At 32.8% G+C, this 20,815-nt stretch overlaps 1 protein-coding gene across 8 annotated transcripts in view; it reads right to left on the bottom strand.

The window, feature by feature from the left end:
* The window catches only part of LOC100408969 (phospholipid scramblase 1), a 38,903-nt gene that overhangs the window by 5,914 nt on the left and 12,174 nt on the right, over positions 1 to 20,815 (bottom strand). For 4 of the 8 annotated variants that reach the window (XR_004736151.3, XR_004736152.3, XR_004736149.3 and 1 more), the window contains 4 exons: positions 18,365 to 18,526; positions 15,511 to 15,672; positions 7,455 to 7,654; positions 2,935 to 4,216 (listed from right to left, as the gene is read on the bottom strand). Coding sequence is in view for 2 of the 8 variants with exons in the window: in XM_035278902.3 (XP_035134793.2) it covers positions 11,828 to 11,857; positions 15,511 to 15,672; positions 18,365 to 18,526 (354 nt within the window). In the remaining 6 variants the exon portion in view is untranslated. Of the gene's footprint in view, positions 1 to 2,934; positions 4,217 to 4,469; positions 4,717 to 7,454; positions 7,662 to 7,695; positions 11,858 to 15,510; positions 15,673 to 18,364; positions 18,527 to 20,815 lie in introns of those variants that run through there. The other 4 variants (XR_013528577.1, XR_013528576.1, XM_035278902.3 and 1 more) reach the window with 4 other exon arrangements.

Here is a 20,815-nt window from a genome sequence, read left to right as displayed (position 1 = left end):
GTACTTTTTTTTTTTTTCGGGTTCTTGCTATTTTGCCTATGCTTGGCTTGAACTCACAATCTTCCTGCCTCAGGCATCTGAATAGCTTGGACTACAGATATGTTCTATTGAGACTTGCTTTCCTTCTGCTAATTTTTGGTTTGATTTGTTCTTGTATTTTTTTCATCCTTTGAGGTACATCATTAAGTTATTTATTTGAAGTCTTTATATTTTTTTGATATAGGTTTCTGTTTGCTATAAACTTTCTCTTAGAATCACTTTAGCTGTATCCCACAGATTTTGATATGTTGTGCTTCCAGTTTCATTTGTCTCAAAAATTTTTTTAATTTCATTTTTAATTTCTTTATCGACACATTGTTTGGGAGCATGTTGTTTAATTTTTATGAATTTGTACAGTTTCCAATGTTCCTTGTGTTATTGATTTCTGGTTTTATTCCACTGTGGTCAGAACAGATACTTGACATAATTCCAGTGTTTAAAAAATGTGGTCTGGGTGTGGCAGTTCATGCTTGTAATCCCAGCCCAGTAGTTCAGGGCTGCAGTGAGCTATAATCACGCCACTCTGCTCCAAACTGTGCAACAGAATGAGACTTCATCTCAAACAAAACAAAACAAAAATGTAATAGGACTTACTTTGTGACTGAACATCTGATCTGTCTTAGAGTATATTCCACTGTGCTGTTAAGAAAAAAATGTGTATTCTGTAGCTATTGGATGGAATGTCCTGTAAAATTTGGGCTGAGTGTGGTGGTTCATGCTTGTAATCCCAACAGTTTGGGATGCCAACGTAGGAGAACCACTTGAGGTCAGAAGTTTGAGACCAGCCTGGGCAATGAAGAGAGACCCTATCTATAAAAAAAGTTAAAAAAAAAAAAATATATATATATATATAATTAGTTACATTTAGTGGTTGATGCTGCAGTCCCAGCTACTTGGAAACCTAGGCAGGAAGCTCACTTCAGCCCAGGAGTTCAGGGCTGCAGTGAGTCATAATCAGAGTGGGACCTCATCTCAAAAAAAAAAAATAATAATTTGATAGGACTTATTTTGTGACTAAACATACGGTCTGTCTTGGAGAATGTTCCATTGTGCTGTTAGGGAAAATGTGTATTCTATAGCTTTTGTGATATTATCTTTCTGTACTGATCTCTTTATAATTATGTAATGGAATTATTTTGCTTTCCCTTTTACCATTCTTGACTTAAAGTCTTTTTTATCTAAGTATAGTTATGCCTGATTATTTTGGTTTGAATTTGCATGCAATATCTTTTTACATCTCTACACTTTCCACTTGTGAATGTCTTTATAGGTGTTATGAGTTTCTTGAATAGATCATTAATTAGGTCTTTCACTTTCATTCAGCCACTCTATATCTGCTAATTGGAAAATTCAATCTAACCAACCTTTGATTTAGAATCAAGATTGTTATTGATAAGCAAGAGTGTACTACTGCCACTATCTTACTTGTTTTTTAAATCCTTTGTTATTTTTCTCTTACTACCTTCCTTAGTGTTAAGCAATGTTTTCTAGTAAGTATGTTATAATTCCATGCTATTTATTTTTAGTGTATCTTTTAGAGGTTTGGATTTTCAAATACTTTTACAAATTGTTTTGTCAAATACTATGTACCTTATTTATTTCAAATTTGTTTAGCTTACAAATGTATTTTTAAATTTATCTTCTACCCGCCCAAGGAATACAAGCTTCAATAGGTCTAGAAAAGTAAAATGACAACAACAACAAAAAAAAATTAAAAATCCATGCACTAGGGAGACAAACTTAGAATTTAAGAATAAACTTTAAAAGGAAGATACTCATGAGAAAGTAAAATTTTAATGAATGTTGGAAATGTAGGAAATATAACCAACACTTTTGAATAGGATCACTAAAGATAAAGTGAACTCATTCAAATTTAATGTATTAATTTAATTCATAATTATCCCAGGACTTAAAAAATTATCTAAAATAATATTCAAATTATGGGAGAAATAAGTTCCCCCACATAGGCAAGGAAATATTGAAATTCCATTTAAATGATAATTCAAAGTAATGGAATCTGAATATTTTCCACATGGGTGATTCTACACAAGAAGTGATTTTTCTAGTCCGTATCCGTGAGTAATTCAGTTCATTTGACTAGCTTTCAAAGTGTAGCTTCTCAATGCTATAGACTCACAAATACATGACAAGTGTTAAAAAAGTTTACTAATCTATTTTATAGTCTTCTCTTGTTCAACCCACAGTTTATTTTTTTAATCATAATTATACAGTGGTGTGTTATGAATTTGAAGAACAAATATTCAAAATATTTTGTATTTTAGAATTTGTCTGCAGGTTATATAGAGTAAAAATAATAGACTATTTAAAGATATTTGATTATTTCCAATAAAGATGTAAAATTTGATTCAATTTTTAATATATATTTTTTAGACCTACCATGTGTTACATGTGAGTTTATTGCCCCCTGAATTGTTACAAAGAATCTCTGTCCATTTTCTATTTATTAAACTTAGTAATGTTTTCCTTCAGTATCCCTATTCCCATCAATTCTTGTTTTGTTCATAATGTATATTTTTTTGGGTTCTCCAGAGAAACATAATAGTATAAGCAGATAGATAGCTATATAAAAATATCGACCTTAAGTTTAGTCTATCTTTAGTTTGTCTTTACTCTCTCAGTTTCTAAGTTTTCCATATGCTTAGGAAATCCTCAGAATTGGGGGACATCGTGGGACTTATAGTTATCTTTTAATATTTTTCTGCAGCAAAGGGAAAGGAAGGAGAAATTTGGGGTTCTGAGAATAGACAAATAGAAGTGGGGCAACTCCCACGGGGCAACTGTTTCTTTCCCATTCAGGTTACCTTAGCTGCTTGAACATACAAATGACAAAACTGCCACTTTGCACTGAAAGATGGTAAGAAAATAGTGACTTACCCTGTCTGCCTGAAGTTTCTCTGCCTCTATCAATGGTACACAGCAGCAAACATCACACAATGCAGGTAGGAACTCACAGGCTAAGTAAGGGTCAGCAGGAACACAGGTCTCTGTTTTTGCATTACTCTGGAGAGATGTGCTTGGACCATGGAACTGGACCATGGAACTGGGTGCTGACCGAGGTCATTGGCCTTCTGCTGCTTTCTATTTTTAATTGGCTAAGTATAACAATGATGTTGCTCAGGAGAATAGATACTTTAAGATTTGTAGTAAGTTTTCTAATGATGTGCTGGAAAAAGCCAGCTCTCTAGCCCTTGGAGGCAGTGAAGGAAGTTGCCAGGCCACCCAGAGAGAATGCTCCAGCACTCCTTTTCTTCCTATAATCGAAGGACAAAATATAAGTAACATGTTGTTAAAATGGTAAAGCGTTACATAAATTGAATGAGGCTATCTCTGAATACCAAAAAGTAATAATGAAATATTAAAATGAAGAGTACAATTTTCTATGTGGAGATTATAAAACACACATGAATATTATGTTCTTAATCTTCAATAGATGACTTCTAATTAAGTATTTTATTCATTTATTTATTTTAGAAATGAGGTATCACTCTGTTGTGCAGGCTGGAGTGCAGTAGTGCAATCTTACCCGAATGTAATCTCAAATTCTTGGGCTCACAGGATCCTGCTACCTACTAAATTACTGGGATTGCAGTCATGAGCCACTGCACTCAGAAATTTAAATATTTAAAGATTTAATCTTAAAATAATCTTAATGGTGAATCTTAGCACACAACCAGGGTGAGTGATGAAATCAGTGGCCAAGGAAATTAAAATAAAAACTGAAAATAAACAAATTGTTTTACTTTAATAAAATTATATATCTAAAATCAGCAGCAATATTTGAGAGTCACTAATTTGCATACATTCTTTTTTAAATAATAAAATCATTTTTAATATATTCAGCCAAAGAGAATTTACATGTATATTTGTATATAATATTGGAGCTTAAGCAGAAGTTTTAATTTGCATGGTCACATTTCTATGAGGAAATAGAAAATAACATAACTTGTTCAATATTCAGTGGGTAATATGAGACAGAGGTAGAATTCAGATCTGTATTTGCTATAATTCAAAGCTATGGCTTCTTATTCTATAAATACTTAGCTTGCTATAATATGTAAAGTGATACTGTCCTCTGGCCACTGCTGGCTTCATAGGCCTGATTGTCAGGTAGTCACATAGGGCCCTGTGCTTGCATTAATATGTTGCTGTTTCCATCCTGAAATTTTAATAATATTTGAAGAAGGAACATCACATTTTAGTTTTGACTGAGTTCAACAAATTACTTAGCTAGTCCTGCTTCTGGAAAATATCTTAACATCTCAAAGACTATTGTCAGTGTGTTTATAATGATTGTGATACAACCTATTTTAATTAATTAGAAAAATTGTTGCTGGACAACCATAAGACTGATCCATTTCTTTTCATTATTAGTAAAACAGCTTCACCTCTCAAATAACAGTTTCTCTTACCTATGACAATTGCACTTATTGACCCCAAATGTGCTTGCTTGTTGCTGAAAAGCTCTCCACCCATAATGATGCTTTCTGAAAGTTCTCCAAAGGAAAATACTCCATTGGGTCCTTCTGTAGCTGTCTAGAATGCTCTTCATTTGGCTTATGCAAACCTCTTAGCAAACCACAGGACTTGGGGCAATGGCAACTTCCTCTAGTTTACGGAGGGGATACTTTGGCCCTTCTTACATCTGCCTTCAAAATACTAAGTGTATGGGAGAGAAAGACAAAGAGGTTTAAAACACTATCAATAGACTATATCTCCCACCTAGAAAGAATGTACAATTATGATCTGATTGTGTTCCTGTAGCACATTATGTAAATGTCTTTAATAGCCCTATCATCTCATAGAGTTGTTGTTGGTTTAATTGTGTTTCTCCTCCCCTACCAGGCTCCTTAAGTAGAAGGATACAGCCTTGATCATCTTTTTTATCTTTAGAGCCTGAAATTTAGCCCAAACTTCGATGGAATGTTTATTAAAATGAAATGAAATAAAATGCAAAAGTTCTTTCTTTATTCAATGACTTTGGCAGTCTATATTTCAATGACAATTATGCATTTTTTTCAGGTGAGTTATGTAAAAACTTCCCCAAACTAAAACTAATGAATCCTCAAAACAGATATATAAGTGCTTCATTACCTAAAAGCAATGTTTCCAATTAGTTTCTGCTTCTGGGTTTTATTTTCCCAATGTGATTTAGCTAATGTTTTGGCTAAAGAGAAAGTGATCCACTTATTAAATTAATGTCCTAGCATAAGATAAACTGAACCATTATTAGCATAAATCTTTCTCCAATAGCATTTGACAAAAGCCATTGATAATTATGTAGTCAACTACAAACTGATTTGTTAGCCAGTAGGATCATAAAATGCTTTTTGCCCTTTTCTCATTTGATTTTTCTTTGTCCTGGAATACTGCACTTACATATAAAATTAGTGTCTCTTGAATGACACAATGTGATTGAGGCCATCTTCATAGTAACAAAATAATTTTTTCTATCTTAATACATGTTTTATATACATTATAATATGTAATATATCTAAATTTATAGTTTTAGAACAATTTTTATAACCATATATAGTTTTATAAGTAATAAAATCTATGTTCAAACTCATTAATCAGGTTAATAAATATCTCAGCAATTGAAAAATTAAATTTTTTCAGTCTGATATAGACGTTTCAGCTACATTTATGGGTATGTTATTAATATGCATATTCCAAATTTGAATAAAACTCTTAGAACTCTAACATGTTATCAATCATAATTGTGGCTATAATATGCCACAAAAATAACTAAATTATATTGTCAAATGCTGATTATAATAAAATTTCACCAGATTTTTAACCATAGTTATGTTCAGTTTTTGTCATCCACAGTGATTATTTTGAATTCTTCTCTAAAGTATTTGCAATCAGATTCAAGGAAAAGACTCTAATAAGCATTTGTTCATATTCTTAAAATAGTTTTCTAATATATTTAAGATAATTTCTTATTTAGGTTGACAAAGGTAACCATATCAGCCAATGTACAAAATCAATTGTATTTCCATATACTGGAGACAAAAATTAGAAAATATAATTGAAAGATGCCATGTCCAAAAGCATCAAAACATTAGATATCTGGTAATAAAAGTAATAAGAAATATGTAAGGATTTTTTTTGTACTCTGCTAACTACAAAACTTAGATGATAGAAGTTAAAGGAGCCCTAAATAAGAGAGAAATATATCACGTTTTCATATTAGATGTTTCAATATTGTCAAAATATCAGTTCTCCATAAATCAATCTAAAAATTTATTATAAATCCAAATAAAAGTTCCAGCAAGTTTTTTATTTGTATACGTAGAAAATGGGTGGAAGGGAGTCACCAGAAGTTATTGATCTTGTAATAAGTCTTTCAGCAGTGTTTGGCATTTTACACTATTCAAATGTTTTACTTTGATAAATAAACATTAATTTTTAAAGTTTTTAATGTACCTTCAATTTCCCTGCTATGTGACAAGCTAGATAGCCCAGAATAGATCCAAATATACAAAATTGAGAAACATCAGCATTTACGGAATGGGTACCCGACAAGATTTAATAGAGCCTAGGGATGAGTGGCAAGACATAAAAAACATCTCAGAGAATGGGTTTTCTGTCAACCAATAAAAGAGTTTAGGAAAGAATGGTCATCAATACTAAATGCTGTACAGAATCCAATTAAGGCAAGATTTAAAAGGATCCCTTGGTAAAAAATAAAGTCGTGGTAGAAATGCAAGAGAAATTACAGTGAGCTTATAATGAATAACAGGTGAGGAAGTGGAAAAAGGAAGTAGAGAAAATTAAGGAAGCTTGAAATGAAAAAAAAATATTAAAGGGAAAGGTAGCTATGTGATCAAAGGAAATTTTGCAGAAAATAGGCCTTTAGCATGTTTACTGATAAGAAAAACATTCTTGGGATTACTTCCCAAACTTGGCTGTGCACAGTAATTACCTGAAAAACTTTTTAAAATTTTAGTGCCTGTATGTGCTGTGGTGATAGGGATTACAAAGAACTTTTGTACATTCCAGTCAATTTTGCTGGGAATCTCAAACTACTCATTAAAAAATATCCAGTGCCCCAACTGCGCTTTAGATAAATCATTTTCTGGGGATAAGACCAAAACAGTGATAGTTTTTTTTAAAGCTCCCAGGTGATTCCAATGTGTAGATAAGTCTGAGAAGCACTGCATTATTCTAACATTTCTCACAATTACAATTATCTTGAGAATTTGTTATTGATAAAAGACATTGCTGGGTCTCATCCTCAGAGTTTCTGAATCACTAGGTCTGGGGTAGGATTCATTTGTTGCCTTTTTTGGAAGTTCCCCAATTATGTTAATGTTACTGACTCAAAACCACACTTAGAATAACTTTCTGTTCCAGAGAGGGAGATTGAAGATAAAAGAAAGATAATATACCTGAAGATCCCCAGCCATGCTGCATAAAGATGAGGTGATGTGGATGATTCCAGTGGTCCTCTAAAGAGTTTCATAAGCCTTCATAATTTTCTCAACTTGCTGACTTTAGCAGCCCACAGAATTCTGGCTGAAGTCTGGTAATTTGTTCGAGTGCCAAGATTCTCAAGTGTGGTCCCCATTAGGAGTAGCAGCAGCTTCACCTGGGAACTTGTTAAAATGCAAATTATTAGGATACCCAAGACACTGAATCAGATCCTCTGGGGATGAGATGCAGCAATCTGTGTTTTGAAAGCCCCTCCAGGTGGTTTTGATACATATTAAGTTAAAAACCACTATTTCAGTGAATGGCCAAAAATTAACAGCCAGGAGCCTTATTGTTTTCCAAAAATGCCAGCATTCATCTGCCAGTAATTTACTTTGGTGAATAAGTTAGAAAATATTCTCTAGCTTAATCTACTTTTCTCAGGGAGAGATAGTGTGCAACATTCTCATATACAGCTGATGAGACTAACTGGTAAAATATTAATATTTCTATTTTATTTTGAATTGTGTTTTAAAATTCTAGTTAGCTTCTTATAGAATTCCATTGGATGGTTTTCTAAGGCAATTACTACTTTCATTTGATCCCTATCAAATGTATGCACTGGCTGATAATTTTGAAAGCATATGTAAATCCCCAGTTATATTCAGTAACTGAACAATAAAACAAATGAGACACCATTGATTAATGCTGCATCTTGACAGTTTCACATTCTGGAGAAAACAAAACAAAAAACACCACAACAACATCATCAACAACAAAATCCAATCCAGTTCGTATCACTAAGTTATTTTCAATCACTGATAGAAATTGAATACCTTTTACAGTTTTAGCAACAACAATGATGAAAACTTAACACAAATACCTTGTGGCTCAATAGACCCCAACCAGGTACTACTAGCAAGACCTCCCTAGTCTCCCAGCCACTCCCTGTAATGTCGACCAGTCATCCAACAGAGAACTCCAGAGGTATTTTATGTGTTTTTGAAAGCCAGTCTGAACATCTAATTTCCCCTACTGGATTCTGTCTTTGCTTCTTGTGCCCTTGCTTCCACTTAATCATCCCTAATGCCTACCGAGTCATCTGAAGAAACTTCTCTTGTACTATGATTTGTTATGGGAATGTCACTGTGTATAAGTGGTGTTCAAAGCTTTCAATCCCCAGGGTCTAGATAAGCATCAAGTAATCTACAAAGTTAGAGGTAAACATTGTCCCTGAAGCAATTTCACATGATGTCTTCTTAAGTAATGTTACCAACTTCTAATCCTCAGTACTGAAAACGCAAAGGATGAGATTAGACACTATAGTATTTACTTTATTCTCCTCATCTTCCTGTAACTGTTTTGTTACGTGAAATGTATTGGAACAGTTGAGCTGAGGACAACTTTATTTTTTTCAACACATCCTATATAAATGGTATAGAACCTTGTTGTGGAACATGAGCAATAAAATTTTAATGTTTTGTGCTTAGTGTTTGCAAGCTTGAACAAAAAATAAGCATAAAATATTCTATTAAAAAATTCTGTTAACAACTTCAACCAAAACTTTTCTTCCTAAAAAGAGTTTCAATTTGTATGAATGGAGGCAACCAAACAAGATAACAATATGTGAAAACTTCTGTTTTCATACACTAATATTCTGTGTGCATATAGAATATCTGAACTATGAGCATTCAGTTGAACATGACTCTTTAAACACTGTCTAATATATACTAAGCATTCAGTATGGATCATGCATGTTCGTGAAAATTACCTTATTTTATATTCCGAACCCTGAGTCTGTCAGATCTGCATAAAATGGGAAAAGTTGGCCTGTCTTCTAAGGGATGTAGGCAGAGAAGTTTCATAATAGAAATTGTGAGCAAGACATATAATTTGGAAATGAGATTGCTTCCCAGAATTCTGTAGCAAAAGATACCGTTATTTCTTGTTTAAATGAATTTTGTTCCAAGTTTCTTTTCACTTGTGTATGAGAAATTCCATCTTATGATTTTTTTTTTCTTCTTTTCTTGAAAAAAAGTGTTGTGTGCTGTTTTCCCACTAAAATGTCCTAAAAGATTCCCAAAAAATGTTACAAACCATAGAAAATTGGGGTAAGTTTATAGGGTAGGGTCTTTTAGTTCCCTGGATTGCAGGAGCTTCTACTTCCTCCTGGCCAACCCAGAGAATGAGGTTCTTTATGTGAGTTTCCCAGGACACTGCACCCAACAAACAGCTTCAGGCAAACAAGTGGGTCCATTTATACCTCTGGATCTCTGAAAGGGAGTAAGGGATAGTTTGCCCTATGCCTTGGCAATATGAGCTTTAAGTTTGGGTACTTAAGAGCCAATGGCTTTACATTTTTCATCCCATGTCTTTCTAGAATGATCTAGACCATACCCTTTTAAGCATAAACTTTTGTAAACAAAAATATGCTATATTCTTCTGTGGACAGAAATCCTAAACACAAGGGCAGGATTTATTCAAAACATTAAATGATAACATTTATATAATTAGGGCTGTTCTATGCAATACTTTTATAAGAAGGAAGAGTAGCTTTTCTGTGGAAGTATCCAGGACTCATTTTATTATATTTCACTGAATCTGTGTCTCTCTTGATTGCTTTAAGAGAGTGTCTGTGTAGTTCTGATGTTGGATGTTCTGGTCTTTGGATATTATCTCTCAATGAAACCAATAATATCTAAGAATTATTACGAATATTATAGTTAATTAAATGATGATATATAGTTGAAAAGATCACAAATTCAAAGACATTTCATAGGTAATACAAATAAAAAAAACACCTGTTAAATAGTGTGCTAGATTGTTAAAAAAAAAAAAAAAAGTCCACAATATTTTACAGCTCTTCTCATCAAGAAGTAGGAATCTCCTTCAACATCCCTTGAATGGGGATTTATCCACGTTACTTTATTTGGTTAATAGGGCATTAACAGACATGATGCAAACAGAGGCCTGAAAGGTGCTTGTGCATTAAGGATGTGTCCTCTGGCTTCCTTTGCAACTCGTCTGTTATATAAAGAAGTTAAGCTAGATATGAATAAGTCCAAAGAAAGAAGCCTGACTTAAAAAGAATAGTGGGATGTGGCTTATTTTTCCAATAAAGTGGACTAAATCCTATAAGTAGAAATAAGTAGAAATCCACACTGTTTTTAAGGGAGTAGTATAAGCATAAACTAAAAGAGACTGAGACATTCTAAAATGAAAAGAGACCTCTGTTCATAGGCAGATAGAAGCCTGCAAAAGCTACTCAGCTAAAAACATGGTAATTTCATTTAGAAAAGAAAAAAATGTCCCAGAAGGCAGAGCCAAAATTCCAGAGACGAGAGTAGAACAATGGACTGGAAAGCCACTCCCAGGGAGCAGAATTTTCTCTGTTCCCAGAGTAAGGGGACCTAGAAACATATCCCTTCTAATTACTAGAATTTCTATTGACCAGTGACTACTAGATGAATTTTATTTGTTCACTGTGGCTACTTTGACCTTTGCTCACTATTACATGTGAGGTGGGCCTTTTTTGTTTTCAAGTCTCTGAATCAAGAGAAGCTGTATCCAAGTATCTTCACTCACATTCACAAAAGGTAAAGGATGACATCATACTGGATGCTATAATTGAAAGAGACTTGTGGGAGTCCTGAGAGGGTTAAGGATATTTTGTGTTTGGGGAGAAGGTAAATAACTGGAGCCAAAGAGAGGACAGTGATAAATTGTGTTGGGGGAAGAAAGGCAACATTATTTTGCAGCAACTCTCATTAAAAAATTGCTTCTGTTTTTCCACCCCTTGAATGTGGCCTTGGCTATGTGATTTGCTTTGGTCAATGGAATATTACTAATATAAAGGAAGTAGAGGCTTGAAATGAGCTTGAACATTTGAACTTGGTTTCTTGTTGGTTTTGTGAGGTAAACGTGATAACCACTACACTACGGAAACCAGCTTCTTGTTGGTTTTGTAACACAGTCATGTGTAAAAGCTTTGGCTGTCCTCCCAGACGATGAAAAATATGTGGCCTATTACTCCCATTCCCTCAGCCAATGCCCGACATATGAATGAAGACATTTGGGATAAGACAGTCCCCAACTAATCTGATAATTGACTCAAAATGCATGAGTGAGCCAGGTTCTGAACAGAACTATACAACAGAATGCTAAGCTAAACATAATAATTATTTTAAGTTAAAATTTTTTGGTAGAGTTTATTATGCAGTAAGAATATGTATGAATAGTTTTAGTAAAATAAAATTTTATTTAGATATTTTCAGTGAAAGTTGTTTAGTTTTGTTGAGGACTGGCAAAAACAAATGCCAGTATTCTCTGACATATTCTTTCAGGGTGAGTCTTATGGCCACAGTTCAAAATACATGTAATCCTACAATGAAAATGAAAAATAAATACAATTAGGTTGGTTTAATAGTAGAAACAACTACAGGCATTAGACATGAGAATGCTTTTTAAGATCCCTGTATTATAATAACATAATCGTAAAACATATTAAAAAACAGAAGTCTGAGGGCCAGAGCCATGAGGAAACAATTTCTTTTTTTTTTTTTTTTTTTTTTGAGACAGAGTTTCGCTCTTGTTACCCAGGCTGCAGTGCAATGGCGCAATCTCGGCTCACCGCAATCTCCGCCTGGGCTCAGGCAATTCTCCTTCCTCAGCCTCCTGAGTAGCTGGGATTACAGGCACGAGCCACCATGCCCAGCTAATTTTTTGTATTTTTAGTAGAGACGGGGTTTCACCATGTTGACCAGGATGGTCTCGATCTCTTGACCTCGTGATCCACCCGCCTCGGCCTCCCAAAGTGCTGGGATTACAGGCGTGAGCCACCGCGCCCGGCCAGGAAACAATTTCTAAGGGTGTAAGAATGACTGTTTGCCCTTACCTACATCAAAATAATAGATTTGTACATCTCTAAAGGCTGGCTTTCTTCACTGCATAAAATATTCTGAGTACTTATGTCATCAAAGGTCCTTAAAAGTATTTAGTTTATTAGTTTGTTTTAATATCTGCTGATTACTGTATTCTAGTGATGTCTCATTATGTAGTTAGTAAATCTCATACTTTACACATTTTATGTTGCTTTAATTTTTGCTATCTGAATGAAGTTTGTTACATAGAGTTTACGCTAGTTACTCTGTCTGTATCTAAAAAAATAAATAAACAGGCCGGGTGCGATGGCTCATGCCTGTAATCCCAGCACTTTGGGAGGCTGAGGTGGGTGGATCACGACATCAAGAGATGGAGATCATCCTGGTCAACATGGTGAAACCCCTTTTCTACCAAAAATACAAAAAATTAGCTGGGCATCGTGGCTCGTGCCTGTAATCCCAGCTAGTCAGGAGGCTGAGGCAGGAGAATTGCCTGAACCCAGGAGGCGGAGGTTGCGGTGAGCCGAGATCGCGCCATTGTACTCCAGCCTGGGTAACAAGAGTGAAACTCCGTTTCAAAATAAATAAATAAACATTAAATTTTTGACAAATGTATTTTAATATAGTCCTCTAAAAGTTACACCTGTAGCTCATGAGAACTTGATTCCTTAAATCTTCATTAGCATTGAACATACATCATTAGAAATAAAAACTTTATTATATGATAAACAAAAAAAGGTATTTTATCCTTTCTTTTTTGCTTCTCTTGTGTGCTTTTGGAAATGCTTTCTTATGTTTAGCAGTTATTTTTATTCCCTCTTTGACAGTGATTCAAATTATTTTTTCATATTATTTGTATATTTTCATTTGAGTATTCGATTTTTTCTTCTTAAGGATCATGTTTATTGACCCAAGAATATTATTCCTTAGTCATATTTATGTATTTCCTTAATTTATTATTTCCCTTATTTCCTATATTTTCCTTAATTTATTATTTGCTTTTAAATATCTAATATTATGAGACTTTATGAAAAACAAAAGTTTAAAATATTTAAATTTGGTAGTCTGTTACTTCACGATTTTTTTGCTTTGAAAGACCTATCTTTTTTAGAGTCTTAGTATGGGTGCTGTTTATTTTTGCTTGCTTGATGGTTCAATATCTCCATTATGCTTCCTTGGATTTATTCTTGCTTTTTTTTTTTTCTAACTTTATAGCTTAAGCCAATCAATTTAGCATATTAATTTTTCTCTTTTCTTCAATAATTATAGCTGTACATTTTAATATGTTTAGTTGCATGCCAAGAGTTTTGACATGTATTATTTTACTACATATTTTAAAGTATTTACAATATTTTATTATGGCTTTTTAAAAATAATTGAGTTATTTGCATTTCAATATGTAGAAAACATTTAAAAATATTTATTAACTTCTAATTGAGTCCTGTTTGCTCATATACTAAGGTCTAAATGATAATGATTCTCTGTAATTTGTTGAGACTTGCTTCTTGGCCCATAATTATATTAATTTTTATAAATAATGTTTATTTGAGAACAATGTGTGTTGTCTAATTTTTGGTAAAAAAAGTTCTAAATAAGACCATTAAATCAAGCTTACTCATTTTGTTGTTCAAATTTTAAATAACTTTAGTAACATTCTGTCTTATATCTAATAAAAATGAAGAGATGTGAGTAAAATCCCCCATTTTGATGGTGGGTTTGTCATTTTAACTTTTTAACATTTGTCTCTATATTTTGAAGTTAATATGACATGCATACAAGTCTAGAGTTACTGTGCCTTGTTTGAATAGACGCTTTATCATCATAGTTACCCATTTTGTTTCTGTTGCTATTTTTGGAGCCTTAATTTTTTTTTCCTGGCATTAATTTAGATTCCTTAGCCTTCTTGTGGTTAGTATTTCATCCACATTCATTTTCTTTCAAATTTGTGGTCATTAATTTAGCTTTATCTTTTTAAAAGAGACTATGGATACTTTAAAAATCCAATTTAACAATTTCTATCGACTGGTAAGTACAGAAGGTTTATGAATAATGTCATTTTGTTCAATGTTGTTTTGTTATGTTGATGACAAAAATAATGAGTTTTACTCTATATCCTTGTGCTTAAATTTGCAGTTTCTAAGAACCTATCAATGACTGATATGGGTTGGCTCTATGTCTCCACCCGAATCTCATCTTGAATTATAATCCCTATGTGTTGAGGCAGGGACCTGTAATCCCCAAGTGTGGAGGGAGGGAAGTGATTGGATCCTGGGGGTGGTTTCCCCTATGCTGTCCTTGCGATAGCGAGTGAGTTCTCTGGAGATCTGATGATTTTATATGCATCTGGCATGTCCCCTGCTTGTACTCACTCTTCCTGCCACCTTGTAGAAAAGATGTCTGCTTCTCCTTTGCCTTACACCGTAAGTTTCCTGAGCCTTCCTAGACATGTGTAACTGTGAGTCAATTAAACCTCTTTCCTCTATAAATTACCCAGTTTACAACAGTGCAAAAATGAACTAATACAATGATATTAAGTGAGGACTTAGGGAGAAAGAACATAACCTTAGAGGGATCATCTAAAGTTAAATAAAATTTGAGAGCAAATAAAGTGCTAAACATATCTGTGTTTTTATTAGAAAAATAAAATAAGAGCAAACATTTAATTTGTAAATTTAAAAACAAGTAAAACTAAAACACTAGCCAATTAAAGTATATAAATTGTGAGAGAGAGATTAGAATTAAAATATTTTTAATGTCTCTGCATTGCTTAAGGGATAGAGCAAAATCAAATAATATCTATAGTTTCCAAATTAACAATAAATAAAGTATAACAAGCACGCATTAATAAATTTTACATTGTAAGACATAACTATAAGTCACATTGAATGAACTATATTTTTTGTTTTCAGTGACAGTCCGATTTTTCTTGAATGCAAAGGATTTAATCCTCAATGATCATGTTTCTAGGACACTCTAATTTTTGCTTCCTTTGCAAGGTGAATACTGAATCTATAATGTCATTTGGGGACTGAGAATGGTCAGAAAGGCACAATTTGCAGTTGATTCAGATGATTCAAGGAGAAATATTAACAAAAGTGCAATGATAATCTCAGAAAATGTAATTTTCAAGTAAATAGAGTAAAAGTAGACTCACAATGAGGAAAGTTGCTCCAAGCATCAGTGCTTTAATTTTAACATCAAGATCAAATGGAAACTGGATCTCAAGTTTCTCACCATTGGTTAATATTCCCCTCACAGATCCAGAGAAGTGTTTTGAAATCTTTCCAATAACCATTTCCTCATCCAGCGTCAATAACTAAAATAGAAAAATACATAATCTTAGGAGAAAATCTACAAAATAAAAAGGTATTTCTTTACCCAATTTATTAACTAATTATGACCTTGATTAGTTATATTTATACTGATTATACCCAACAACTTATAAAATATGCAACATGGACACATAATACCCTGGTAACATTTATAGGCAATTCCTACCTAAAAGTAGATTTTCAAATTGTATACAACTGATTATATCTATCTCTCTATGTGTCACACTTATATACACTTAATTCATATATTTTGCTTTAACTTAATACAAGAATGAATTTCATTATAAAATGAAAACCATGAGCTTCTCAGCTCATTATACAGCTTACCCAACTCTTTCATAAATGATTTTATTTTTCTGGCTCCCTTTACTTTTTCCTCATTTTTTTTCTGCTACTTATCTAAACCTCCTAGAGCGTCATTTCTCATACCAACTAATATTCATTCCTTCAGAATAAGAGATACTCATGTAAATATAAAACAACAACCTGGGATAAATCATACTACCTGCCTTGCAATGAATGCCGTAAGGGAAAGGTAGAGTGCTATGATGTACAATGGGAGCTAATAAGCAGACTTCACAAATTGTGGGGGCATGGTTTTAGAGTAAGCTGCTTGGGGACAGCATCATTTAAGCTGAGATTTAGACCAGAGAGAATTAGTGATAAGAGAAATAGGAAGACAGACAGCATTCCAGAGAAAGTTAACAACATGTGAAAAGACCCCGAGTAAGGAAGGAGCACAGCTGGAGTGAAGTGAGGGAGGGGACTAATAGCAGAAAATGAGTGAGACCAGAGAAGTTAGCAGGGCTGCTCATACACAGCCTTGTAAGCAGTGCTAAGGAACAGGAAAATGAGAAATATCGAAGTGCTTTAAATATGTCCAAAGTTCTTCATCCTTTGCAGAACTCTGAACCCACTATTCCCTCTCATTCTCAACAAAATATCTTATCTCTTGTATTACAGAGAAAATAAAAGGTATGGAACAGGAATTTATCCTCAGACACTAGCCCTACAAACAGAATGTGTTCATACCAACATTTCCTGCCTCCTTATTATTATGATGAATGGACCATCTCTATATGAGGCTAATTCTCTACATGTGTCTCAGTCCCATACCAAATAAGAAACCAGATTCATCAGCGATTGGGCCTCTGCTGTATCTCCATACTTTGTCTCTCATTTGGCTCTGTTATTTTACAATCAAAGGGATAACAACATACTTTTCAGGAAAATATCTCCCCTTCCACCCTGTGCCCTCATCCAGCCAGAAACAGGATTAGGTTATTGCAGAGAGAGAAGTCATACAAGTACACAGTCGGTTCCTTTCTTAATTTTTTAGTTTATTTCATAACAAATTTTTTGCATTAATTTTTTTTCAAGTGCAATGCATTCAGGTACCACTTACCCTTAATACTGAGATTTTTGTTGGTCCCTTAAATTTTCTACCTGAGATGGACACGTCAGTTGCCTCATTTTAGTTCTGGCCCTGAAACTAGCCACTATATCTTTACTTTTACTCATAGCCAAAAAAATATTAAAAGGATTGTCCACATTCATGCAAAAGATGACTTTCTTACAGAATCATGATTTCCCTTTCTTGCTCCACATACTTGAGCTTACCCAAGAGAGCCAGCTTTAAAAGTGTTTTGCTTCAAACAGAAAAAATAGGAAGGGTTTTACATACTTTTGACAAAATGTTGAAGATATTAGAATGAGTAGGATTTGCTGTATTATACTGTGAAATATAAAATAATGCACAGAAAGCATTTTATTATTTGGTGTCAGTAAAACTGGCTTTGGATTCCAGAGTTTCATGCACAGTCTACTTTATTACTTTGTCTTCTAACTTAAAATAAAGTCCTATGTAGTCATGTTATTACTTTCCAAACTAGATATATTATTAACAATTAATTTGTAATATATTAAGTATATATATATGCAGATGCCGGTAAGAATCAGAATCACTAAAATGAATTGACATAATTCTATGAAAGGAAAGAAAATCAGGTAGTATTTTAGTTAAGCTGTATCCAAATTTCTTACTAGGCATTTTAGCTATTCAAACAAACAAATATGTTTTTAATGAAAGCTTGGGAAGTATGGTTTTGCATACCTACTATCAAGTTAAACCACCACAATATTCTCTGTTCCTTAGGAACCTTCAGATTTAAATAAACATAACAAGTTCTTTAATTTTATTAACTATATGTAATATATTTAGGAGTTAATTCCCAAATTATTATCTGGATGTTAGCTATAATCTGGGAAGTAAATTAGTAAGCACATAAGCATTTTTTAAAATTATGTTGTGTTTCAAAGTTTTATAAAAAGCAAAAACTCTGTTAATGAACATTAAAATATTATGTATAATTAGTACCAAATTAGGTCATTATACATTGAAATAAAGTTGAATTTTCTCTTTCAATATTTCTTGAGATATTAAATACTAAACTTTTGGTATCTTTAAAACTTGCCTTATAAGCTACATAAATTTCTAGAGCTTTTAAATAAGGACACAATAAATTAGTAATCCAATATTTTAAAAAAGCAAATAGTTACAGTATTTTCATAATAATATTCCTTTATTTTTATTTAATCATATTCAATAATTATATGTATTGTGAAAAAACTAACAACTAATTTTAATATGATATTAAAACAGTATTAATTACTTACATTAAAGTTTAGATCCCTGAGACAGGTGAAGACCAACCATGGCCCTTTAATTTTCATTACCTCCTCCTTATTCTCATTTTTTATTTTGAATTTTGGCAAGAATGGGTGAAAGTATTGATAAACATATCCAATTGTTTCACCAGGTGGAGCTTCAACTTTTAGCTACAAAAGATTGAAAATATAATATTGATCCACCACATATGTTAGATTTGTTAGCAACACTTTATTTAGTTCTGTACTACCTTTTAAATGAGCTTTTTGTATATTTATATAGAACTTTCTGTATTTAAGGGATGCTTCATGTTTGAGAATAAACATAAAAGTGAGAAGACCAGGATTTAGATGTTAAATCCCCTGAGCTAAGACCTGACTTCACTGCTTACCAACTGCTTGAAAGGTGGACAATTCACTAAAATCTCTGAAACTTACTTTCCATTTGCAAAAGAGGGATAACAACAATCTCCTTTGTAGGTATGTATGAAGATACTTTTTAAATTCCCATGCACATGAAATATAATTTAAGTCTAATTACATCCAAAACTGCTTATTACTCAATGTGCCAAACACTTTCATAACTCTTTGCCATGGCAAATATAAATTTATTGAATTTTTTATCCCAATTTTTATTTAAAGCTCAATTAATTAGACTCAATAGAGACTTGCTGAATAAATTATGGCATATCCATATAATGGGTTATTATGCTGCCATTTAAAGGAACAAATAAACTCTAAACATAGATGTAATCCTCAAGTTGTAGTGTTAAAAAAAAGTTGAAGAATATGCAACTGTGTTACACACATAGCATAAACATGCTATGTTTACGTAATATACAAATATTCACAAAGTAACTGTGGAAAAATACGTAAGAAACTTACAATAGTAGTTGTATCTAAAAAGGGATGTAGGAGCCTAGGAAGCAAGCATTTGAGAGAAATTGTTTCTCCTGAATATACTTCCACTATATTCTGTACTTTTCTTTTCCAAAAAGTACAGAATTCCGACTTTCTGTTTTTGCTTTCCTTCCCTCCCTCCCTCCGTCTTTCCTTTCCCTTTTCCCCTTTCCTTTCCTTTTTCTTACCCTGTATAAGTATGACTGATTAAAAGGCAAACAAAGACTGCTTAGTCAAGATGATGGTAATGGTGGTATGGCTTGTAAACCTCCCCAAAACTCTCACGGAAAAGAAGAAAATAAGTATGCCAGCAAAACAAAACAAAACTGTCAAATTATTTAGACAGAATCAGATGGAAAAACAAAGCCTCAAGTCTCAAAATATAAGTAGATGCAGTGAAACACATGAGAACAACAAGATGTTTCTGAGATTTCCAGAATCCAGACAGTAAATAAATACATATATTCATAAAGCTATACATACAAATAAAAAGCACATAGATGGCAAAGGAAGAAGTAAAATCTGTATTTTTATATCCATAATTGTAGAAAACTTTAGTGACTTTACAAAAAAGCTACTAGAATTTATAAGTGATTTTGTCAAGGTCAGAGTAAAGTGTCAGTGTACACAGAGCAATAATTTTCTATATACTATATATGAGCAACAAAAATGGAGAGTTTAAATTAAAAATACTATTTATAATTGTATCTAGAAATATAAAATAATTAAATTGATTTGTAATATGATGTTTGTAAGACCTAAGTACTGAAAATGACTGTTACTGGGAGTTATTAAATATAAGGAGAAATATACCATAGTCATTGAGCAGAAGATTCAATATTAATAAGGTATCAGTTCTTTTCAAATTAATTCATTGATTAAATACCCTCAATATCTCAGCAGGATTTTGAATATGATAATTTGCTTCTTGTAAATTTATATGAAAATGTGAAGGACCCAAGAGAGCCAAAAAGGTTTAACAAAAGCAAAACAAAATAAGGCTCGTACTACCTGATATTAAGACTTACTCTACAGCTGGTATTATGCCAATATTATATTGTCCTGATGATCCTAGCTCTCTGTGTGTGTATATATATTTGTATGTATATACATAGGTAGAATAATGGAAGATAACAGACTCTAGAAATAGGTAAATATATACATTGGCAATTCATTTTCAGAAATGTTGCCAAAACAATCCAGTAGAAAAGAATAGTCTTTACAATTCATGGTGTTTAAACAACTAAATATTAAAGTGAGAAAAAACAGATCTCAACACTTGATTCAAATATAGAGTTTCTATAGTCAACATGAGATACAGTCTTTGCCACTTTGCAATAGGCAAATATTTCTTAGGTCACGAAAAGTCTTGGATGGATGGTTAGATAGTTTAGAATAGAAAACATCTAAAGAGCTTATGACCTTCATTGCTTGGAAAAAATTCGCAATCTTGTGCATGATTTTCACCCTATAGGTATGTGGTACAAAAATTCAATTCTCTTTCTGACGTTTTTCATTCTAGACAATTCTTTGCAGCCAATCGCAATGTTTAGACGTTAT

This window comes from Callithrix jacchus, chromosome 17, assembly GCF_049354715.1.
Source record: "Callithrix jacchus isolate 240 chromosome 17, calJac240_pri, whole genome shotgun sequence".
NCBI classification, from domain to species: Eukaryota; Metazoa; Chordata; class Mammalia; order Primates; family Cebidae; genus Callithrix; species Callithrix jacchus.
Note: the sequence above shows the minus strand (reverse complement) of the source record. Positions and strands in the feature narration are given on the sequence as shown.